Genomic DNA, 26618 nt, shown 5'->3' on the forward strand with positions numbered 1-26618 from the left:
AAGCAGTATATTAGAACATTACCTTCACTATCTCATTTAATTCACATATTAGATATTATTAACACTATTTTCATACATGAGAAATAAGTACCACTTATCATGGTAAAGAACTAAGGCAATACCACAATAAGTAGTAAAGATTCAAATCTATGTCTACCTCTTAACCACTATGGTAGACCGACTCAAGCCTATACAATTGATAATTGTGTATTAATCACACACCCTTATCTACTCACCCTTTCTAAACCCTGCTAAAATGAGGGCAAAGACATAAAATACTTCTACTCATAAAGATGAAGAAAACAACAAAATATACTAATTGCTAAATAGATTTCAACAAATTTTTAGAAGAAAGTCAATGGAGGAGTGGTTATTGATTTAGCAGTATGGAGGAAGATACAATTAATGTCTTCGGTGGAGGAGTGCAAGGAGAAGAGAATCAATTTGCCCAGAGAACCAAAAATACCTGGTATTTGCAGGCGGTCAGTATACTATCTAGTACATAAAAAGTAAAAGCTAAGCATTGCTAGTAAATCTAAATGCTCCTTCCCCGCAACTTATACAACAGGTACCTATCCCTTCCCTTACCAAAGAGGCTAGAAGTTAACCTACTTACTTTTTATTTATTTTTTTTTTTGTAAAGACTCTCACTCTGTCGCCCAGGCTGTAGTGCAGTGGTACGATCTCACTGCAACCTCCACCTCCTGGGTTCAAGTGCCTCTCCTGTCTCAGCCTCCTGAGTAGCTGGGATTACAGGCACCCTCCACCATGCCCGGCTAATTTTTGTATCTTTAGTAGAGACTGGGTTTCACCATGTTGGCCAGGCTGGTCTCCCCTCAGGTGATCCAGCTGTCTCAGCCCCCCATATGCTGGGATTATAGGCAAGTGCCGCCACACCCAGCTACTTCTTTTTACTTTTAGTAGAGATGGGATTTCACCATGTTGGTCAGGCTGGTCATGAACTCCTGACCTCAAATGATATGCCCACCTCAGCCTCCTAAAGTGCTAGGATTATAGGCCTGAGACACCATGCCCAGCCTAAAAGTTAACTTTCTGAACTGGAGATAGTCTAGACTTATGAACACCAGGAACAGCAAAAGGCAGGCGTGAAGTACTGAGAAAACACAAAGATTTAGTAAAAGTCCACATATTTAACAATCCCTCTCCCTGCCTGGCTTCCAGAATGCCAACACCCAGAGAACTCACTCCCCAACCTAGCACCCTCGGCTAGAATCTAGATTTCTCTCTGGTGACAATGATCAACCATAAAGAAAAAATTTTCCATAATGATTTTTTTTTCCGTCGCCCAAGCTGGAAATCATAGTTCAAATGCGACCTCGCACTCCTAAGCTCAAACAATCCTCCCACCTCAGTCTCCTGAGTAGCTGGCACTACAGCGTGTGCCACGATGACTAGCTAGTTAAAAAATTGTTTTCGTAGAGACGAAGTCTCCAGTGTTGCCTAGGCTAGTCTCAAACTCCTAGCCTCAAGGGATCCTCTCTGGGATTACAGGCATGAGCCACCACACCGGGCCTCTCCATAACGATTTTGAGACCATCCTCCTCAACAAAGAATCAGTCAGTTCGGCACCTAATTTTCCTACAGTGAAGCCTACGCAATTCTCATGCAGATTGTGCATGCTGTACAATGCACAAATCCAGAAGGCTACACATCGTAATTCATATCATCCATTCTCAAAGTGTGGTACATGGACAGTTGGGGAATCCAAGCCACTTTCAGGAGGCATGTGAGGTCACAATTCTTGGTATAAAAACAGTGGTGTGTAAAAACACTGCCAACTTAACATAACTCAAGGCAGTGGCACTAAACCCAACCTGTACTAGTAGTCACTGTATTCTTCACCACCACAGACACTGTATTCTTCACACCACACCAACACAAATTTAATAAAATTGAGTTTTATTACATCTCAATCTTTGAGCTCATATCTTTTTAATATTTTGTTTGATAAAATGCAAATATGCGTAAGACACAACCGTTGCCTATTGAAAATATTTGGGTCTGTGATTGAGTTGTGAGTTCTACTTACCCACGTTTTTCATAGAGCACCATTTGTATTTTAAAGAATGACTGTCAAACTGTGACTATTTAGACTTGAGTTTCAGTAGACTTTGTTTTTTTTTTTTTGAAAAATTAAGAAAGTAAGCCTATCATATTAAGGAAAATAACTGACTGTATTTGTTTCCAGTAATAAAATCAAGCAAAAACTCCTACCTACCACTGATTAGATTAATGCTAATATTAATTAATGTGAGTGCTTGATATTATATAATGAAATATTTCAAGATTTGGAAGATCTAGGAAACTCAGTGAACCAGTATGTTTCAAATGACCAAGGCATGATGTTACGAAATTAGGCATGGATAAAAGATCCCTTCAAAATGGAAAACAAACAGATTTTGATATAACAAAGCAAAAAAGTTCAGTGATGTGGAGTTAGATTCCACAGTGCAACAAGCAAAAAAACTTCCAATTGTCTACTTTTGGTGTAGTATCAAAGGAAATAACCTCAATTATTTGAAAAGATTATTAAAGTACTGAGTGAAGCTGGGTATTATTCATACATTTCAACCAAAAGTATGTATCACAACATATTGGATTCAGAAACAGAATCCAGTTTTTTTCTAAGCTTGACATTAAAGAAATATACAAAAGTGTAAAATGAAGCCATTCTTTCTAACTAAATTTCTATTGTTTTGGAAAATAGTTTCAGAAAAAATACAGTTTATGTTAACATATATTTATTATTTTTATTTTTGACAACAGTTTTTAAATATCATGATTTTAATTTCTAATATGATAAACATTAAGAATTTTTGAGACTACAAAGGCTATATGTAAACAGTATTTGCAGGAGTTCTGCAGTATTCAACCTGAATGGCTATGCTAGACAGCCCTGTATCCATTCAAACACATACAGATTTCAATGATTATTTAAGCCTCATTTTAAAGCAATGTATGGGTGGGCAAGGATCACCATACAACAAAAGATATACTTTAACATGAAAAAGACCAAATTAAACAAAAAGAAATAAAGAAAGGGGCTTGGACACATCAGAGGCATTGCTGGGAACAAAAGAAAAAAGTGTATATAAAATATTTAATATCCCCAAAGAGGTATGTTGTTATATTCATTAAATAATAACAAAAACTGTAAAAAAAGAGAACTACAGAACAAATAAAAAATTGTAGAGCTTTCCAAAATTACAACTACGGCAACTAAAATAAGTAATTAAGTTTAGAAAACTTTTAAAAGATTGAAACAAAAAGATGAAAGGCCATGAAAAAAATACCATATAATTAAAAGTTGTTTTTTTTTTAAAAAAGGAGTTGATGCAGGAGGTTCAATATTAGAATAATAGGCGTTTCTTAAAACACACACACACACACACACACACACACACACACACACACACAGAAAATAAAACTGAATAGTTACCAAAGAAATAATACAACAAAACTTCCCCCAAACAGAAATCTCCAAACTCCCAAGTTCGTCAAATGCCCAAGTAATGAATGAAAAAACAAGGATAGGTGAAAATATCATGCAATTTCAAAACACCAGTGACAGAGACAATCACTAAAGTTTCCAAAAAGAAAAATGTAACCTAAACACCAAGAAACTGGAGCAAGAAATGCATTAGACTTAAGAAAAATACTGCATATAAGAAGATAGTAAAAACAACATTTAAAAAACGGCATGGGAATTGTTTCTGTGTACTTCACCCAAATTCTCATTTGTATAAATATATTTTCAGATATGCAAGGACTGAAAAAAGAGGCACACCTTCTGAGGAAGCTAGCAGAGGACGCAATGATCAAAATGATGAGGAAGACAAGAAATGAGGAATAATTCATGGTTTAGCAAACAGAACATCCAACATAAGAGAGTGGCAAAGGATAATCTTGACATAACAAAACTAAGCATACACTTACAGTGCAACTAGTTTTTTTTTTTTTTTTTTCCCTGAGACGGAGTTTCGCTCTTGTTACCCAGGCTGGAGTGCAATGGTGCGATCTCGGCTCACCGCAACCTCCGCCTCCTGGGTTCAGGCAATTCTCCTGCCTCAGCCTCCTGAGTAGCTGGGATTACAGGCACGCGCCACCATGCCCAGCTAATTTTTTGTATTTTCAGTAGAGATGGGGTTTCACCATGTTGACCAGGATGGTCTCGATCTCTTGACCTCGTGATCCACCCGCCTCAGCCTCCCAAAGTGCTGGGATTACAGGCGTGAGCCACCGCGCCCGGCCAAGTGCAACTAGTTTAACTTGAGGTGGGAGTCTGGGAGATTTCAGAAACCCCCCTCAACCCCCAACAATTTTTTTATGTGTGTGAACACTGGAAAAACTATTTTCAAGTGTTAGAGAGATAAATTGAAACATCAAAAAAAAAAAAAAAAAAACAGCATCAGGTGTACAGAAAACTAAACAAATGTGTAAAAAAGATACATATTTTTAATTCCAGAAAAATAAAATAAGGTATAGAAAAGAGAAAGAACTCATGGGGTACTTTCTGGCTCAGCATAATAGTCTCAAAAATTTTGATATAACTTTTCTGTAATAAGTACTATACCAAGCCATACTGGTGCCTGAGGAAAAAGAAAACATTAATACCCCTTTTGTTTGTGTGTGGTGTGTTTTTGTTTTGTTTTGTTTTTTGTTTTTAGCAACAGGGTCTCACTTTGTTTCCCAGGCTGGTCTCGGACTCCTGAATTTAAGCAATCTTCCCACCTTGGTCTCCAAAGTGCTGGGATTACAGGTGTGTGCCATTGTGCCCAGCCTATTTTTGTGTACTTAAATTTTTTGTCGAATGTTAGTCAGAAAAATACTGAAAAATTTAAAAATAGGTGAATTAAACTCACATTAGCTTAAATTCAAGCATTTTATTTCTGCCAAAAACAGTATTATTTTATTCTTCCGGTTAATGGAAGCAAACACATCAATAGTATATTTTCAAATCTAATTCTTTTCTTATTTTGTTTTCAAATGAGCCAACTGCCATGTATAACAATTTCTCTTCAACAAGTAACAATCATAAAAAAATGTTATATTAACTTCAGTTTACAGTAATCTTCATTTGCCGGATGCCACTGTGGCTGGAATTGTTTAAAATTTTTGAATAACATTCCCAAATCTGTGTAAGATTGTACTAAGTAAAATATGTTACTGAAGTGTAGAAGACTCAAACACAAACTTGATTGTATATTACTGATATCAAATGCTGCTTTCAACTATTTCACATGGAATTTCTATAGAACTTAAATCATCAGAATATTTTAGTGCAAACTTAGTGGCTCGTTTTTGTAAATCAGATGTATTTATATAAAACAACTTTTCTCCAGTTTAGAAATTTAAAATCTGAAAGAATTTCACTGAATTTTTCATATCTCTAAATAAAATATGAAATTAGGGCATTTATAACCTTAAGTTCTATTTAATAAGCACAGTCCTCATAATTATCAATGCTCTTCATCCAGTGACTCATGCATTTCTCATTTATTTACTCATTTTCATTTATTTTCAAATTTTAGAATATGCAAATCTCTTGCTGAAATTTTATGTTCATCAAGTACACTTTCAAAATTACCTTCAATTGTTGTAAGCAAAGGGATACGTCTTTTATTAAGTGTATAGCTTTATATACAGTCATGTTTACGGATTGTAAAGCTTTAGCTTCTTCCACTTGGCTCAAAATATCCACACAGATAATCTGCATAATAAAAATTCGTAATCTATTTGTACCAATATGCTTTCAATTTCAGCATAATGTATTTTGTCATTTGATACTATATCATTTAATATTTGATAATCATCTTTAATTTGCATGCAAAGTGTCTCAAATTCATTTTATCTTGATACTATCAGGTAATGGTATGTGATTTTAATATCGTTTTTAGACTAGACAAGAATATCCTGATTGCTCACCGAATTCCCCTGACCCTAAAGTATATATCCTTTGTACAATACTAAAAAAGTTGATCATATTTAAATTCACGTATGCAGCATTTTTTTCCTGTCAAATTATGAGTTAATGCACAAATTTGGCATGATTATTTTGGGGGCAAAATATTGGATTGTATACCCCTGCATCACATGACATATTTGCTCCATTATATCTCCGGCCAGAAGAATTTTTAAAAACCAGAAACTACGCAAACTACCAAAACTCCCTCAAGAAGAAAGAGATTACAACAACAACCAAAAAAAAATCCTGCATCTGTTAAAGAAATTTATTTGTAGTTAAAAATTTTTTTAACAAAAGGAAACTTTCTATGGTATAAACAAAGCTGCTTGGAAGAAGGCTGATACTTCTGCCTGGATTTCTCTTATATAATGTACAACTCAAGGCAGAAAGTATTCAAAAGATAAATATCAAGTCTACCTCACTTAATTTTACTCAAAAAAAGGCAAACAGTTATTAAGTAATACCAACATAAACTGACAACGAGAGCAAGTAGTTGAGCAAAACTATTTGCACTCATCTATTAGACTGTCCAGTAAATAACATTTATGTGATAATTCTGAGTCTTGCATTCAGAGTACTTGTTTAAGATAGCTAAAACATATTTAATATATATTCAAAATATTTCTATTTTAAAAATTAGTTTAACCTTTTGACAGTTAAAATATCCCAGAAAATTAATCCTGGAAAGATTAATTTTTCCAGTGTACCAAATAATTGAGATTTTACTGATTTGGGGATTTTTAATTCATAAATTTATCTCCATTACTCACTAGTTGAACTAAATAACAAACAAGTGAAACATAAGATGTCTTTGTCAAAACAAGAATACCCTAAAATTTTACTGAGGACTAGACATTTTTATATCTAGTGAAAAATTTTAAATCTCAATTTTTTTCTTCCTCACAACATCCCAAATATTCTTGACGTATGCATACTGAAATTGAAAAAAAATTTTAAATCACACTAATAACACTTTCAAGTGTATAAACCTTTAGGGTATAAAGTAAAACAAACTTTACCTTAGACACAGATTCTTGTTCCTTTGTGGGAGCTTCTTTTTTTAATCTTGAAAACAAGATAAGTATTGAATATTTTATTTTATACATATGATGATAAAATATGAAACAATTCTTTTTCTGCATGCCTAAAATAATTAAAATGTAGATCGAAACTATGCTTTAATAGTAAATTGATCTTTGTAAATGTTTTAAGGTAAAAGTTAAATATATGAAACTAAACAGTAGATTCAATAAATGTGCTAAATCAATAATTAAAGACGTATCTTTCCTTGTTCTCTAACAAAAGGGCACTTTTGAGGATTTACGGTTACAGGACTTTAAAAGTGAAAAAATAAATAATTTATCTACAGTGAAATTCAACATAATTCCACTTAAATATATATTATTGTTAACTTACTCTGGAGGCAGTAAAATCACAGAAATAATTAGAATTTTGAGGAATATATTCTCTTTAAAACTTCCATAAGCACTGCTCAAATATTAAAACTTCTTGATTTCTAAAAATATTAATTATAACTTATAACATTAACAAAGGTATATGCCATCCAGAAAATCTTGTAAAATAATCAATTTAATCTAAAAGCTAGCTTATCCAAAGGATCGTCGTTTTAGAACCTACAGAAATGACTAAATATTATTTGTGATATTATATATTAAGCTCAATTTTAATCTGTGTAGGTAGGGTACCTACCTGATCTGACATGCCATTAACCAAGAGTTAAGTGATACATAATTCTATGAAGGCTTAATAGCTAAGCCTAAGAAATAATATATTTAACATGAGCAACGACTATATTATCTTAAATTTCATTGACAAAAAAAGGATATCTAATATGATAGAAATGTCAACCATCCTAAAAGCTATTCTCATGGCTAATCAATGAAATACAGAGTTGGCAAAATCTTCCTTCTTTTTCCATCTTTTGAGGGCATATTTTAAAAATTAGGACTATAAATGCTAATACTTTGCTAAATGTTAATCATTGACTGTATGAAATTAGTTACCTATTTTTTAGCTATTAGGCAAAACTGCTAACTTAAAATAGATTATGTCTTTGTAAAACCACTACATTGGCAGTGCACTACAATAATTTACAACCAACTTGTTAAGCAAATTGAAATAAAACTTGCACAAAAAATTGACAAAATACACAAATGTCAATCATTTTGGGGGTTAAAGCTTTTGTAATTATCTCAAGTATTTAATTGTGCACAATACTTATAAAGATGACGTCACATCAAGTATACAGTATAACTTCACTGCTTTAACAAATTACAAAGGAAAATAAGTTTTAAGAATAAAATCAGTAATAAAGTAGTAAGAAAACATGAAAAATCAGTCTAAAAAGTAAGAAGTATGGAAAAGTAAGTTAATAAAGTTTTGAAATAAAAGTGTATATTAAAACTGATTTTTTGTTTCTAAGCATTTAGTCATTTTAAATTCAGTTTGAAAAACAAATTTGTCACAGGACAGTTTAAATATTTCATAAAATATTTTTCTCTCTCAGCTTACTGTTGTAAATGTTATCAAAGTAAGACCTTTTATATTATAAAAGAAATATTACCATGCTAATCATTTTAGCATTTGCCTATTATAATAAACTAATTGTATGCAGCTATTAAAATGAGCCCCATTAAGCATGTTTATTATTGCTGGCATTTCAACAGAGGAAACAGTCTTCTTGCTATCTCTGCGATGGAGGCTGGTGACAGAGGTTTTTATTACTCTCTATTACACTGGCAAGAAACTGGTAGGTGAGAACACAGTAAGTTATTGAAATAACTTGCATTAAGAAGCCTATAATTTCAGTCTTGTTTTGTGCCTTTTACCATATTAGTATTCTGAATTGTAACAACTAGTGAACACATTTAGAAAAACAAATATTAAAAAATATTTAGAAAAGCATACAGTAAATTTTAAATTATAAAATTCATCCCTAAAATGTACACTAAAATTGTGAATTATAAAAGTATGCTTAATGATTAATAAATTTTAATATGACTATTAATACATCATTAACACTTTTAGAAAAGAAGAAAAATTTTCTTACCTATAATTCTTATTCACTAAAGATACCTGCTGAAATAGTCATTATTTTAGACATTCAATTACTTTGGTAGAAGATAGTGAAATTTGCTAAGCTCAAAGTTCTGAGCTGATGACCCGCTTTTAAGTAATTATATTTCTCACCTGTGAATGTTACAATAAGTTTTAATTTAAAAAATACAGTGTAGCATTTATAGCAAACACTATTTAAAATTTCAATGCAAAGAGAACAGAAGGACTGACTGGTGATCAATTTCAACATCATTAGTGATCAAGATTGGAAGTAAATAATTTTTCCCCCTCTATGAAAACCTGCTGAAATAGACGTTTCTGATATATTTCTACAGGACAAGTTTTTCCCTCTAAAGTCTAAAATGGTCCTATTTGCATTTTTCTGCAGGTCTTAGGCGTAATCACAAAGTTTCATGCTTGTTGCCCAAGCTGCAGTGCAATGGCACAATCTCGGCTCACTGCAACCTCCGCCTCCCAGGTTCAAGTGATTCTCCTGTCTCAGCCTCCCAAACAGCTGGGATTACAGGCACATGCCACCACAACCAGCTAATTTTTGAATTTTTAGTGGAGACAGGGTTTCATCATATTGGTCAAGCTGGTCTTGAACTCCTGACTTCAGGTGATCTGCCCACCTCGGCCTCCCAAAGTGCTGGGGTTATAGGCATAAGCCACTGCGCCCAGCCAATCCATGCAAAATTTAACATTCTGGTTCACTTATAGTAGTATGTTCCTTTGAGGTTTCATTCACACTATAAACATAACATGGGGTGAGAAGAAGAGCTGTAAGGGGAAAAATATTCAGAGTCATTTCAGCTAGGCCACATTCTTTCTTTCCAGTAACATTTAAAAGCCAAAAGCTTTATTGCTGATGTTAGAAATGTAATCTTTAAGAATATTTGTAAGCATACTAAAAAAGTTGAAAAGAGGCTGTAAAACAACCAGTAGTAAAGTCAGCTAGTAATCAAGACCTTCTACTCAGGCCAGGCATGCTGGCACATGCCTGTAATCCCAATGCTTTGGGAGGCCAAGATGGGAGGATCATTTGAGCCCAGGAGTGTGAGACCAGCCTGGACAACATAGTGAGACCTCATCTCTACAAAAAAAATTTTTTTTTTAATTAGCCAGGTGTGGCTGTACATACCTGTAGTCCTAGCTACTCAGGAGGTTGAGGCAGGAGAATTGCTTGAGCCCAGGTCTTAGAGGCTGCAGTGAGCCATGATTGCACACTGCACTCCAGCCCTCTGGCCTAAGCAAAACAGCAAGACTCTGTCTCAAAAAAAAAAAAAAAAAAAAAACACACACACACACATAAGCAAAATAAAATTAAATTAAAATACCTTCACTAAGACATTCAGGGACTAAATTTAATATCTTAATCATCAGACTAAGAAATAACAGTAAACATCTAGTCTACCATTTCTGATCATTTCTTCTTAGAATTATCAATATATTTGTATGTGGAAAGGGTGCCTGAGCAAAACATTTACAAGGTTGTACACATATTTCAGGTATTGTACTAAGTGTTCCAGTCCAAAGTTAAAAAAAAGACTCTCTCTCCTCTCAAGGAGTTCACTGCCAAGAAAACATAAAGAAGCAAATGATTACATTATGAAAGTTCTGGAGGAGACATCTTAGTTCACAGAACTAAGCCACTATGAAAGGGAAAGAGGCAAGGAAGCAGGGAAATACTATAGTGAACTTGGTCCTGCAAGAACAGGAGTTAGCAAAGCAGGGTAAAGTGATCCAAGGCAGAGCAAAAGCAAAGTAGTATGAAGACGACAAAATGAGAACCTTGGTGGTCTCATATCACTGAAATGTCAGGCACAAAGCAAAGCAGTCAAAGATGAAGCTGAAAACATACAAGTGGTTCTTCAAGGAAGGTCTTGATTTCCATGCTAAAGTGTTCATGCTAAGAACTTTAAGGTTAATAGGAAAGTATGACCAAATTTGTGTATCAGAAAGAAAAAAGGCTGTATTGTTGGAAGACTAGACAGTTAATGACTGTCTCAAGTAAAACAGTAAGAGTCAATGGAGAAAAGATTGGTTTAGGGAAATGAGAACAAATTAAAAGCAAAAGAATGAAAGTATACACTGGATAAAGGTAAATGAGAAAAACAAATATGACCCCCTCAAATGCCTACCCTGGGTAGTAAGAGATTATTTATGATACGGAATTCAGAGGAGGGAAAAAGGATTCTTTGAGGGAAAAATAAATTCAGTTTTGGACATACTGGATTTGTGGTGCTTACAGAACACTGATATGGAAATATTATCACTCAGACCTGCCTCTTGTGTATCTCATCCTTATATACAATTCCAACCACTTCTACTTATTTATTTATTTTTTGCCCAAGCTGGAGTGCTCATTGTAACCTCCGCCTCCCGGGTTCCAGAGATCCTCCCATCTCCACCTTCTGAGTAGCTGGGACCACAGTCACACCACAACAATTGGCTAATTTTTGTACTTTTTTTGTAGAGATGAGGTTTCACCACGTTGCTCAGGCTGGTTATGAACTCCTGAGCTCAAGTGATCCTCCTGTCTTGCCCTCCCAAAGTGCTGGGATTATAGGTGTGAGTCACTACACCCAGCCACCAACCATCACTTCTCTTCAAATAACTTCAAAATCAAAATCCAGAGAATGACTCCTCCATTTTTATTCCAATTTATTATTTTTCAAACAGCTGACAATTCAGTTCAGAGATCACAGTGTAATAGACTTGAGTCCTAAGAGATTATACTATTCAACTGCTCCCATCTTGCAGATGAGAAAATCTGAGGCCTAAAAATGCTAAAGTTAGAAAGCCATTAAACAGGGCCGGGCGCGGTGGCTCACGCCTGTAATCCCAGCACTTTGGGAGGCCGAGGAGGGTGGATCACGAGGTCAAGAGATCGAGACCATCCTGGTCAACATGGTGAAACCCCGTCTCTACTAAAAATACAAAAAATTAGCTGGGCATGGTGGCGCATGCCTGTAATCCCAGCTACTCAGGAGGCTGAGGCAGGAGAATTGCTTGAACCCAGGAGGCGGAGGTTGCGGTGAGCCGAGATCGCGCCATTGCACTCCAGACTGGGTAACAAGAGTGAGACTCCGTCTCAAAAAAAAAAAAAAAAGAAAGCCATTAAACAATAGAACGAGGATTAAATGTGTGGGTTCTACTTCAAATTTCCACTGTACTGCCTCAAGCCAGTTCCTCTCCTGTGAATCAGGCTCCCTTTATGATCATGCCAGGAAAACTGATCTCTCTGCCTCTAAATCTTTTCCACTCTAAAACATGCTGAGTATCACTGCCAAATTAATCCTACTAAAAGACCAATTTACACCATTCTTTGTTCAAACGTTATATTGCCCAAACATCATTAGGGCAGCATTTCTATGAAGTTTGAGCAATAGAACATATGAGAGACGGTAAACTGGCATGCTAGATTACTGTCCCAATCCTATGATTGTGTAAGTTGCTGCCTACCCTTCTGTGGAAAGAGGGCCTTAACACTGAAGCTTAGTCCTATCAAGTTTCTTGGCCAATCACAAACAAGGCAGGATGTACATCTAGCACTACAAGCAGAAGAGAAGCAACAGAGGATAGTACTGAGTAGTTTAGTCTCTGAAGACAATTTAAACTGAGGCTTTCCACTTAACAGCAATGTGTGACCTTGGGCAAATTAAGATATCTGTATCTCAGATGTTTCATCCATAAAATCAGGACAGTAACAGCTCATATCTCACAAATATGTAAGAATTAAATCGGTAAATAAATAAATGCAAAACACTTAGAAGAGTGCCTGCCACACTGCATGTGCTCAATGTGAGCTATTATTGTCATGGGTATGGTTAGAGTATCGACTCAATCTTCTCGCTCAGAATCTGCTTGAGAGTATACAACAGAGGTTCCTTTCACCACCTAAATATCTCTACTGCCATGCTTCCACCTCACCTCAGAACAATAGACATTAATTTTGATTGCTGGTCTACCCTCCTTAGGACCAGTCCTATTTTTTCTAGTATGAAATGATCTACTCATCTTAGAACACTAGGGTATGATTTGGCCATCTAAAGCTATTATAACAAAGATAGAGCAGAAAAATCATGTTAGATAGATAGAAGAAAGAACTAGGTAAAGACAGAGAGAAAAGAAATCAAAAAGACCAAAATATTCATGTGTAAAAACGTAAAGAAAAATATCAGACCATCATCAATGTAGGCAGAAGATTTTAATGACAGTCTAGGGCTCTATTTTATTATTTTGGTTTGTTGGTAATATTGAATTATACCCTGGATATTTAATTTATAATCTAGAATCAATGACCCTTAGGAACCAGAGACTGAAAAAAATGGTAGTAAGCTGAGAATCACTGGTAGAGATTGGTACAGTTTGTCCTAAATGAAAGAATACACTAAAGTTGCATTTATTTTTCCATCTCACTACGTCTCAAATTCTCCCTGCTTACCAGATATCAAAGGCAGAAGTCCAAATTGCCAGAAATCACCATATCTTGATGCTCAGATCCTACCTACTGATTTGCAATTACATACCAGGGGCAAATATATTAAGTCTATTTTGAAAAGGAAGAACTATTTTACAGTTCCTAAAGATCTGGTTTGAGATATTAATGTCCATGGTGGGACAAGCCCAAAATAAACTCAATAGATCATATCCGTTAGTTTTTTCAAAAATCTTAAGAAATAAATGAAGATCCTGACAATTCTGAGCACGTAAGAACTAGAGAATTATAATTTAGAATTATGACCAGAGCCAATAATTCCTGCGAGTAAGTTCAAAATTTCACAGGAAAATAATGGAATGAACTCATATATTCTTCAATGATCACAGATTCAATGACAATATATTTTAACATAAATAATATTTTTAAATATAAGATTTATAGAAAAAGGCTGCCATTCTATTCCTAAAAGAGTTTACTTACTGATTACATTTATGAAAAATAATTAATGACTTATTGGTTTGAGAGTGGCAGAATAAAGTGACATTTCACCTTGGGAATAGGTCCAGATTCTCTTCTGATGCAGCATTCACAAAAAAATCCCATAATGAAATATATATATGGTATTAGCTGTTTAATTGATTATGAAATCAGTTGACTGTAGGACCTATAAAAAATGTGGATTCAGGGTCTACATTTCTAATTCCATTATTCTGTAATTGCTTTGGTAGTATAAACCACATTTTATTTATATTTTCATTTCCAACACCTGACATAGAATCTTATACACATAAAAAGTAGGGTATCAATGTTCAGTGACTAATAATATATGGGAGGGTTATCTATATCATACTGTTAATGAGCCATGTAGTTACTACTGGTGCTAAATATAAACCTCATTAAATTAGGGGGATTTAATAAAGTATAATACACACATTAACATCTGTGAAACACATTTTACATATTTTTAAAATTTTCAAAACACAGATATTTTCAATCCCATTTCACAGAAAAAGAAACTGAGTAATTTTCCCTTAAAGTTAGTGAGACAGCTGGGTTCTCAAACTCTAATACTTTGACTGCCAATGTTTTTCCCATTCTACTTTGCTTAGAACAAACATGGATGTCACTTGGAGAACTAAATTAACTTTTAAAATCTCTTCATATTGTGGCTTTTAGGATATTTGATTCAACAATAAAATAGGCAACCAGTTAAGTAGCCTAGTTTAGCAAGCTGGAGTTATGTATTTACCACAGATTCTTACACTGTGAAGATCTGCTATAAGAAATCATCATTCTATTCTTGACTTTTTGGCAAGAAAAAGAAACGTACAAAACTCAAGCCTTTACTTCTATTTTGTTATAATTCATCCATCCAGGTAGATAAACAGGGAAACAGAGGAGGGAAGAAATGGACTGAGAAATGAACTCACGACTGAGTTACAGTATCTGTAATATTTGAAAAAGGCAGATTTTTAAAAAATCATTTCAAAACAAAAAGCTACATGATTATTGCTAACTAGTACAATTAAACATTTTTATAAAATTAGTAGTACTGAATAAGTAGCCAAGATTTCTGAAAATAAATGCCTGGTAATAATTAATAAAAAGTTTTAGTTGAAGAAAGGATTCCATAAGCAATAAAGAAATTCTTTCTTTCTAAACAGAGAGGATTGTGTGCTAGTTTTCAACAAGGCAGTGTTGATTCACAGTTTTTGGACTGGAAAAACCAGAATACTCTCAATTCTAACATTAGAGAATCTTACAAGATTCATTAAAGCACTGCAATAAGATGCCATCCACCCAGCAGTTTTGAAACATATGCTGCCAGACCTGTGAACTTTAAGTTAAAATTACAAATAACCATAGTGTATTGTCATTAAAACTCTCAATAATGAGAAGATTCCACTGAGAAGTAGTTTCCAGGGTTTCCCGTTATCAGGAAGTAGCAGAAGTAATAGTAGTAACAGCAGTCATCGCAATAGCAGCAGGGGCTGCAGTAACAGTAGTGGTGGCAGTAGTAGCAGCAGTGGCTAAAACAGCAGTGGCAACAACTGTGTGCATTTATTGAGTGTCTGCTATCTGTCAGGCCAGTGCCAAATAATTTAAATTAAATATTTAGCTAAATTATTTAAATTAATAATTTAACTAATTAATTTTTTTTGTTTTTTGTTTTTTCAGATGGAGTCTCACTCTGTCACCAGGCTGGTGCCATCTCGGTTAACCACAACCTCCGCCTCCTGGGTTCAAGTGATTCTCGTGCCTCAGCCTCCCAAGTAGCTGGGATTATGGACACATGTCACCACAAGCAGCTAATTTTTTAGTTGAGAAGGGGTTTCACCATGTTGGACAGAATGGTCTCAATCTCCTGACCTTGTGATCCACCCGCCTTGGCCTCTCAAAGTGCTGGGATTACAGATGTGAGCCACCATTCCCAGTCTAATTAATTTTTATACATTATCTCTATCTCTATTTTTCACAGCTACCCAGCAAGGAATTTATTACATATCTTTTACTGATGAGGAAGCTGAGCAATGCAGAGTCAGTTAGATACAAAACTAGGATTTAAACATAAAATCATCTTATTTCAAAGCTGCACTCTTCACAGCACCATATTTCACAGTGGTATGGAGGAACAGATATTTTTCAGTGTAGATGATTAAAAACAATGATACTCTATATTTTAATAAAAGATGCAGAAAAGGAAATGTATAGTATCCTCTCCACATTTGCAGATTATAGTAAACTTTTCCAGGTAGTCAAAAGTGACAAGAGTGAGGGTACAGAAGGATCTCATAATCAGAGAGGTGAGATCAAAGTATCAGATGAACTATAATCTGGTCAAGTACATGGAAGTATAATTTAGAGGGAAATAGTTATACTATTTATAAAAGACAGTTATGACTAAAATGAACCTAGGAGTATTCATAGACATTCCCTAAAAATACGTTTAGTGAACTCTATAAACCAAAAATCTAAAGGTATGACTAATATGTGCTGCAACGATAATTCTAAAGAAAGATATACTGGATTAAGAAAAAAAAGTGAAAGAAAATGATTTGTGAAAATGGTATGGAAGGTGACAATGAAAAACAGGCTGAAGATTAGAGTAATTCCATCTAAATAAAATGTAGGCAGAAATAAAATCATAAAAAATAGAAAACAGTAACCTTATGCTGGTATAGTGCTTCCTATGTGCCAAAGACTTTCTAAGTACTACATGCATATACGAACTCCTTTAATTCCATCAACACCTTATGAGTAGGTAGTATACTTTTGTTATCTGTGTTTCACAGATGAGAAACTGGGCACGGAGGTCAGATAACCGATCCAAAGCACACACACCTAGTAAGCAGCAGAGCAGGAACTCCAAACTAGGCAACCAACTGTGGGGCCTGTGCTCTCTCACCACTACACCATACTTTCCCTTTAAGAGTCTGAGAGAGTTAATGTAGAGCTGGGTATCAAATCTCCTAATCTTAGTATCAAGGAATAAAACTGGACAAAATAAACTTCTTAGTAGATAAAATAGATAATAAAATACTGGAAATAGCAATGGTCTCAAGAAAAGAAGGTGAGTAGGTTGATAAGCTAAGCATAGTTACAGATAGAAGCTAGAAACAAGTATAAGAGATTCTTATGCTTCTTAGTGAGAAATCATGGTAGGCAACCATATTTTCTAACAAAACTATCCCTTGCTTCTACATCGGGGCAGACTAGGCTAATAACTGGTCTGTCTCAGTTAAGTATATTTTAGATTCTACAAACACAATAATGAGGATGCCATTTTTCTTGATATAATTTCTAAAAATATGAAAATGTATTTTGCAGCATCTAGTTATAAACTACACCTTACAGATGACTCATGAAATGAATAAAACGTCTAGGAGTCCTTCTTTAGACAAAACTCTACAAAACTACTTTTTCTTTCCCAACTAAGAAAATCTGAAGAATGATAAATCTGTATCAGCAGTCTACACACAGTTCTATGGAGATTAATGTCAAGAAGTTAATAAGTATTGAAGGAAAAAATTTCCCAGGTCAAGTAAATATGCTTTTAGACATTCACAGTTCACATATAGCATTAAAAAAATTCCTGTATAACAGAATCTATTTAAAATTTTCATTTCCTGAACTTATTTGGCCATGGAAACTTTTCCCCCAGACCATTTATAAATTATGTACATTAGTTCTATAGTACAGAATTTGGGAAGCACTGGCCTAGTTATCATCTTTTATAGAAATGCAAGAGAATTGCTTATACAAGACTACATGTAGAGAATTAAACATGACTAGGAGAAATGTGGACATTTAATTTTTTCAAGGTCAAGAATTCCTGTTCTGCTAGTTGGGAAAGGGATATGTGGCATTCTAAATTCACCTTCTCATATGAATAAATCATGACATTTAAGTAGAACCAATACTGAATAACAGAACCACAGAACTCTAGAACAAGTCAGCACCCGGCTAGGCATGGTGGCTCATGCCTGTAATCCCAGCACTTTGGGAGGCCGAGGCGGCGGATCACTAGGTCAAGAGATCGAGAACATGGTAAAATCCCGTCTCTACTAAAAAACACAAAAATTAGCTGGGCGTGGTGGTGTGCACCTGTGGTCCCAGCTACTGGCAAGGCTGAGGCAGGAGAAATGCTTGAACCCGGGAGGTGGAGGTTGCAGTGAGCCGAGATCGCGCCACTGCACTCCAGCCTGGCGCCCAGCAACAGAGCAAGACTCTGTCTCAAAAAACAAAGAAAAGAAAAACAAACAAACAAGTCAGCACCCACATTTTACAAAGACGGTAACAGGGGCTCCAAAACACTGCTACTCCCTTGGTCATCACAAGGTCTCACTCTGTCACCCAAGCTGGAGTGCAGTGGCATGATCACGGCTCACTGCAGCCTCCACCTCCCAGGCTCAAGTGATCCTCCTACCTCAGCTTCCCAAGCAGCTCACACTACAGACATGCACCACCTCTTTGTGATATAGTCCCATGACTCTTTTTTAATTGAATTATTTTTGGGAGTGGGTCATTTGTAGATTCACATGCAGCCGTAAGAAATAATATACAGAGATCTCATGTTTACCCAGTTTCTCCCAATAATAACATCTTACAAAACTACAGTATATTATCACAACCAGGATACTGACTGCTCATACACCAATTTTATTCAGATTTCCCAGTTTTACTTGTATTCATCCTCATGATGTTTTAAAATATTAAATAATACTTATAGCTTAGAACATTCCCTGAAACTCATAAAGGCAAATGACTACAACATCTCCACTTAGATATCTAATCGGTATCTCAAACTAAAACATGTCCCAAATCAGAGTCCTCATCTTCCCTACCAATTCTACTCCTCCCACAGTCTTCTCACCACCATCTTTCCAGTTGCTCAGACTATTAACTATGGAGTTATCCTCAACATTCTTTCTCACATTTCACATCCAAACCTTCCACAAATTCAATATATATCTAAAATTAAACCACTTATCACCTACACTGCATCCTAGTCTAAACCTCCACCATGTCCTACCTGAATTACCACAATAGCTCCCTAATTGGTCTCCCTAATTCTGCACACAGTTTTCTAAAGTTATTCTCAAGACAGCAGCTAGAATGATACAGGCAATCCTCTATATTTTGTTTATTCTGGCTTTTATTGAGCTCTCCTCTATTTAAAGTCTTCTAGTGACTGCTCATCTCAGAGTGAAAGCCAAATTCCACAGGACTATAAAGTCCTATACCTCACAGGTCCCACCTCCTATTCCCTCCCTTGCTTACTCCACTGCACCCAAACCAGTCTCCTTGCAGTTTCTTAAATCAGAAATGATCCCACTTCAGGGCTTTTGCACTAGCTATTCCTTCTCCCTGGAATGCTCTTTAGATATATATCCAAATGGCTCACTTCCTTTGCCAGCAAATGTCATCTCTCAGTGAGGCCTCACTAAATTAAAAATGGTAGCCTTCCAACTCCTACCTCATACTCCTTTATCCCCCTTCTCTGATTCATATTTCTCCCTAGTATTGATCATCTAACATATTATATGTTTTATTTAGTTTTTATTGCCTTTCACAACTATAATGTAAATTCCATAAGACCAGAGATTTCAGTCTATATTTCTAACACCTAGGACACTGCCAGGCACAAAGTAGATGCTCAATAAATATTCCCTGAATAAAAAAGTGTTTTGCCAAAATGTGACAAAAATAGGGCAAGAATCTGAGCCTCTGTAGTTTAATAATTATTTTCCTAAGAATGGTGATGGACTCAAACTGAACCAATCACACCTTTTATTCAACAGTAGCCAAAAAACACATATGCATGAAATGGCTATCTGACCAGAGGAATAAACTAGAATAACATGATGGTAAGGTAGGATTAGACTCAAGCTAAAACTCATTAGCACCAAAATGAAATTCAACTAATTGTCTACAATAAGCAAACTTTGTACTGACTGCCAAGTGTTTTATCTGAACCAATTTTTTTAAAAAAATGAATTTACTGGTGACAGAACTTTAAGAGTTCATATTTTAAGAAAATGAATTTGATACATACTATAAAAAATAAAATTCTATGTAAGACCACAAAGAAGTACAGTTGTTCCCTGGTATCGGCAGGGGATTGGTTACAGGACCTGCCCTCATCCCACAAGCCCCCACCAGGAATAACAAAGTCCTCAGATGCTCAGGTCACTTATACAATGTAAATGCTATGTAAATGGTTGTTATATTGTATTGTTTTCATTTGTATTTTTTACCGCTGTATTGTTATTTCTCATTGTTTCCCCCCCCCCCCGAAATATTTTCAATCCATGGTTGGCTGAATCTGCAGACATGAAACCCAAGGATAAGGAGGGTTGACTGAACTCCTACATTACTATATTAAGAATGTGGTTTATCCTACTTTCGACCTATGACCAAGGTAAGGTGAATATCTGTAAATGAATAGAGAACTAATGTTTAAAATAGAAAAAGTTATTGTTTCTGGATGAACTTTTAAAAACTGGGTAGAAAGAGGGTAGACAGCAAAAATTCCTAGAGACAAATAAGAAAAAAAAAAAACTGGTATATCACTAAGTCCACTACTAAGAAACAAACCACTTGTGGAGATTTTGGAAAACCTTTCATTTGAGATATAAATTCGTTTGGAAATTTAGAACTAATAATTATTTTGATAATTGCAAGAAACACATCATATAATACGTGGTCACCTAAACTGGCTTTAAAAATGTTCTAAAATGCAAATAGAGAAGTTCTGATTTTACAGTAAAAATCTACCATTGAGTCATAATTTCAGAGCCTTCCTATCCTTATGCTATTAATATCACAAAAGGCATTTTGCTAGTCTTTTAAATTTAAGAAATTAGTAGAGTATAAATAGTAACCTTTTCATTGTACTGCAAGAAAAAAATGCAAGGTGTACTAAGTAGATACAGCACTCTGTCTGCAGTCAAGTAACAAGGCTTCCATATAACAATTAGAGCAATGTTCCTCTTTATAGGATAAAATCTATACCTTTTATTCATTAGCAAATAATTCCTGAGGCACTTAAACAATATAATTTATTAAAAGAAAATTATAGTATCAAACGTGTTTAGATCTATATTCAATGTAACTAAAATAAACACATGCCAAACTTAAAATATATAAAGGAAAGAAATACATGCATTACTGATTACCATCCATATTTTTTTAATATGTTACCTTTACCCAAGGAGCTACATTAATGGCTTAGTAGATTTTACATCATACATGACAAATATGTAACCTTAAAACTGGCTCTAAAGGTCTGTAAGTAGTACTGCCAATTCTTTACACCTAAGAACTCACAACTGAGGTAATATTAATAATAATCCCAATGGGACAGAGTGTCTAATAATAATGTCTAATGGGCTGAGTAACAGCCAAACTTAAAATCTACAAATAGGCAGCTATACAAAATCTGTAGAGAATTCTATGAAATCTCTTAGAATTCTTAAAATAAACACTAACAAATTTTAAATAAAATAATATAAAAATAGACATCATAAAATAGACGTTAACAAATTTTGAGAACATAAAACCAAGCTATTAAAATTAAATTAATTTTTAAAAAATCAAAATGCAAGAATTGTTATCTTTAAAAAAATTACAGAATTACTACTGGTTAATAGATTTTATATGCCAGCAAAAATAACTGCAATTTTGGAACATAATTGTGGAGACCTGTTGTTCCAAGGATATGAAAATAGCCATGGTTTCCTAACAACTAGAGTTTTAATATTTCTTGGACTGCATTCATACTAGACAAAGATTTAAGGGCAGCAGCCAAAATGACTAAACTTCAACTTGGATGTTGAAGTAGTGATTTGACGGGCTTTTCTTGGTCATAATTGCCTCATAAGCTTAAGATCATGAGCCAAAGCCCCCAGTGGGAAGTATGCTCAATTTGGTGGGCCTTAAAGCCATCTCTGGCCAAACAGCATCAGCCTTACGGGAGGCCAGCCATGTAGAAAGGGAGTCTCCCCAAGATCTGATTTCCTGAGGCCACAACCTAAGAGCAGGTCCCACAGTCAAATTATTCACACTCCTTGGAAAGAGAGAACAGGCATCAGTTGTGTCCATCGAAGGGGGACACTGTCCAGGTATACCCTGGACATATTTTGAAATCTCTGGGCTGCTTCTGCATCTGAAAAATAAGAAAAATAGCACAATGACAGACAACGAATGAGGAAAAAGACAATTATCTGGCCTAAAACTTAAGACGTATAAGAACTTAAGAAAGCAGACAAACAGACAAAAAGACAAACAGCCATATCATTTGGAATCTAACATTCTGAGGCAAGTACAGCAGAGAAAAACAAAAATTATTTTAAGCAAAGAAAAGACATAGCAACAAACGTTATTTTTAGACAGTGCAAACTGGAGAAAAAAAATATGTTAAGATATGTCAACCTGACACAAAGATAAGGTGGAATAGGAATCTAGTCCCATTTGAAAGCTGAAAAGAGCTGAATAAAGAAAGCTAGTGTCATGAACTTGGCTGCTTAACTGCCTTTGTGTAAGAAAACATCTCAGAACTTTGAACTTAGGAAATTCCAACTTGTCTTGCACCAGGTCACGAGCTCCATAGAGCAGGAACCTATTTCAACAAGCAGCTTTAAAAAAAACAAAAAAAACAAAATACTTTAATACTTTTCATTCATATTAATGATACATTTAAAAATGCAATAGTGCTAACATCCATCAAAGTAAAATGCACTGAATAAAAATTAAACTTACTCAGAAAGGTGCTCAGAAGTTGGGATACAAACAGAAACTGAAATTAGAAGAAAAGTTTTACATTTACAACAGCATATGAAATATGATGAGTGAGAATAATGATTTAGTAAAGAGACCATATTGTGGATAACCAAAAATACTGGAATAAATATCAAAAATCTAAAGTTGCACAGTTACATAAACGTACCTTTCTGCATTACAACTTGGCAAGTATGAGTTTCATGTTGACTCAAGTGTGTAGCCATATTATCTAAGCCAGAAACATCACTTAGGAAATCACAATTAAGGCACACTACAGTAATGCCCCTAGAAAAAAAATAACATTAAAAAAAGATTTTTATCTTTTATGAATATCCATAAAGTTTGATGATTATTTTTCCATAATTTGCTTTTTGTGTCATACATAACTACAACTTCCCATTTTTGTTACATAAATTTGATATAAACTGAAACTACTCTCTGGAAAATGACACAGCCATGCCCAAATTATGCTACTATTTATTTACAGAAAGTATTTGTTTCATACTTTTACCTGCATACCAATTGTTAAAAGTTAGGAGTCAGAAGACCTAGAGTCAGTCTTGTCTCCATAATCAACTTGTGTAACTTAGGCAAGTCACATTCTATTTGCCCTTCCACTCATCTGCAAAGTGTAGATAGTATATTCATTCGCTTGATATTTACTGAAGCTGTTTTCATATATACTGTACTACTAGGTATGGTGAATATAACAATGAACAAAAAAATAGTACTGCCTATGCAATAATGGAGCTTACTTACAATCTGGTGTTTATTTAGTTGGAGCTAAATTCAGAATAAAAATGTGAAGGCTTTAAAAATAGATCACGTTATAGCCACCATCAGTTGTACATTACATGTTAAGTGTTTTCCCATGTATTATTTCATCTGATTCTCACTACACCCATCAAGGTTGGTATTATTCTCATTTAACACTGAACCAGCTAAAGTGGTTAATAAAATACTGAAGTCTGCAAACTTGAGTTCCTCATGATTTCCAGCACTGTGAACTAGTCTATCTGCTGGGGCTTAAAGTACTCAACAACAAAACTTCACTGAGTGCTCTAGTTCTTTTTTTTTCTTTTTTTTTTTTTTTTTGAGAAAGAGTCTCACTCTGTCACCCAGGCTGGAGTGCAATGGTGTGATCTCAGCTCACTGCAACCTCTGTCTCCTGGGTTCAAGCAATTCTCCTGCCTCAGCCTCCTGAGTAGCTGGGATTACAGGTGCGCGCCACCACACCCGACTAATTTTTGTACTTTTAGTAGAGACGGAGTTTCACGATGTTGGTAAGGCTGGTCTTGAACTCCTGATCTTGTGATCCACCCACCTTGGCCTCCCAAACTGCTAGGATTACAGGCCACTGCGCCTTGCCTGAATGCTGTAGTTCTTAAATGAAATGTGTAATTAGTACAAATTTTTAAAGAAGTTAGGAAACAACTGCCTAGTTATCAATACTTTATTTTTGAATACAGGAATAGTTTTTGTACTCACTGGATTTAACTGTTTAGCATTTGCTATTTGAAGTATTTGAACATACTTGATGTAAAGTACATTAAGATTCTAATTTAAAATGCATTTAGACTTGTAATTTTTAGCTGAAAGGTGTTTTGAAATATTAAGCCTGTAAAATACTAAAATAGTTCAGAGAACTTAGCCACTATATGCTTAATTTCTTATAGTTATGAGTTAACCACTTGGGAGTTTGTTACACCAAGCATCTGAAGTGCTATTTAAAAGAAAATCAATTACGTTAAATGTATAAGTGATGTTGTTGCCTTAAGTAATCTGAATTGTAAACAGAAGTCTTGAAAAATATTTAGTCTATTGAACTAGAATGCCCCTGTGCCTCTTCTACCAGTAGAAACAATACCCATTCTTTAAAGTCAAGTAGGCCTAACACCTATCCAGACCACTATAAGAACGGTAATCTTTTTCCTCTCTCAAGTAACTCTCATTGCACTTATTAAAATTCATAGTTATTTATGTTCACACCTTAACTCCCACACAATAAAATGCTGTACATTCCCCTGAAGGTTGATTCCAACAATGCTTCATCACTGTCATCTTTACAGGACCTGCTACTTTATGTGCAAGATAGATACATAATAAATAGTTACAATGAATAGTCCATTTTGATAAGAGTAATTACATAAACTATTGTCATATAGAGTTATAAAGATGCTAAACTCCATTCACAGAAATTAAACAATTTTCAATTTGAGACTACCCAAGTTGAGTGAAAAAAATCCGAGATCTTTAAAATCACATAGTTCACTTAAGAAACTAAACACATAGCTGAACTTGACAACAAGTAAAAATTGAATTAAAATCTCGTTCTTAAAATGCAATAAAGCCATATTCGCTCTTGTAACTGTTTTTAGTAACAGTAATATCTGATGTAGCTTAACTATTTCCCCAGATTCAGTAAATATTTTAAAAGTAGTACTAACATATTTTTTAAACAGAATGAAATTTTCTCTCCCTGTGAGCTACTAGTCTAACATCACAGACAGGGCCTATTTTCCACATCATTTTCAATATACACATTAATTTATTCAACAAATATTTACTGAATGCCTACTATGTGCCAGGCATAGACCAAAAAACCAAACCACACAGAATGTAGTGAGAGAACATAAACAATAAGCAACTAAAATAAAAGTATGTCAGATGATCTAGAGAAAAGTAAAACATAAAAAGGAGACAGGGAATGCTGGGATAAAGGATACAGTTTTTTGAATTTTGTAGTCAATAAAAGACTCACTCAATCAAAGTAGAGGCCTGAAAGAGACAAAAGAGCTAGCCATACGGTATCTGGGGAAAAGCAAACTAGGCATAGGAAATAATAAATGCAAAGGTCCTGAGACATATCATCCCCTCTTCTACATTTTCCACGAATCCATAGAATCAAAGTAAATATTGGCAAAACTTATCTCTACAGATCAGCTTGGTGGAGCAAAGACACTGACATGTCAAGGAGCAATGGCAACATAAAATAAACAAAGAAAGTTCAAGGAATCAGAAGAATATGAAATAATAATGCTCAGTGGATTCTAAGTTAATATGTGGTACAACCAAAGCTAACTATCAATGCCTCTAGAAAATTTTATCAATAGTCCTTTCTGTACAGTAATGAAATTGTATAATTCTCTTTATTTTCAAAAGAAAATACAAGAATTATAAAAATCACATACTGATTTCAAGAATTCCAGTGGTGAAAGGAAATTTAGTTCAAAACTAAAAAAAGTGTTGATTTCTATACTAGATAGCTTAGCTATCTTTTTAATATTCAAATATTGTTGGAGTGCCTTATTTTTGTCCTCATTTTACAATGTAAATGCATCAAGGTTTCCTCTGGACATCACCTTTCCACTGAAATAAATTCAGCAAGAGAACAATGCCTCATCACACCTCTGGTCTAAGAACACAAGGAACACAACTCTCTAATGTCCAGTAGCAATCATTTATATTTTCAAATTAGGTACCCTAACATCAGGTTTAAAAAAAGTTATAGCAAACCACAATGAGATGCCACTTTATACCCATTAGGATGACTATAATCAAAAAGAGATAATAAAAAGTGTTGGCAAAGATGTGGAGGAATTGGAACCCTCAAACACTGCTGGTGGGAATGTAAAATAATGGAGCTACTTTGGAAAACAGTCTGGTGGTTCCTCAAAGGCTCAACATGGAGTTATCATACAACCCAGAAATTCTAATCCTAAGTGTATACTAAAGAGAAATAAAAAGACATGACTATACAAAAACATGCATACAAATGTTTACAGTAGTTTTATTCATAAGGGTCTCAAAATGAAAACAATCTAAATA

General features: G+C 34.6%; 1 protein-coding gene across 10 annotated transcripts in view; it reads right to left on the reverse strand.

Annotated features, from left to right (window-relative positions):
* ZNF280D (zinc finger protein 280D) overlaps positions 1-26618 on the reverse strand; it is a 109506-nt gene that overhangs the window by 6583 nt on the left and 76305 nt on the right. For 5 of the 10 annotated variants that reach the window (XM_064361323.1, XM_021666217.2, XM_021666216.2 and 2 more), the window contains 3 exons: positions 22957-23075; positions 22770-22806; positions 7006-7051 (listed from right to left, as the gene is read on the reverse strand). In XM_064361323.1, the coding sequence (XP_064217393.1) occupies positions 7006-7051; positions 22770-22806; positions 22957-23075 (202 nt within the window). Of the gene's footprint in view, positions 1-7005; positions 7052-9057; positions 9086-21884; positions 22177-22614; positions 22646-22769; positions 22807-22956; positions 23076-26618 lie in introns of those variants that run through there. The other 5 variants (XM_064361327.1, XM_064361326.1, XM_021666218.2 and 2 more) reach the window with 5 other exon arrangements.

The sequence above is a fragment of the Aotus nancymaae genome, unplaced genomic scaffold (genome assembly GCF_030222135.1).
Source record: "Aotus nancymaae isolate 86718 unplaced genomic scaffold, 86718_ANA_hifiasm-v0.15.2.pri h1tg000041l, whole genome shotgun sequence".
Taxonomy (NCBI): domain Eukaryota; kingdom Metazoa; phylum Chordata; class Mammalia; order Primates; family Aotidae; genus Aotus; species Aotus nancymaae.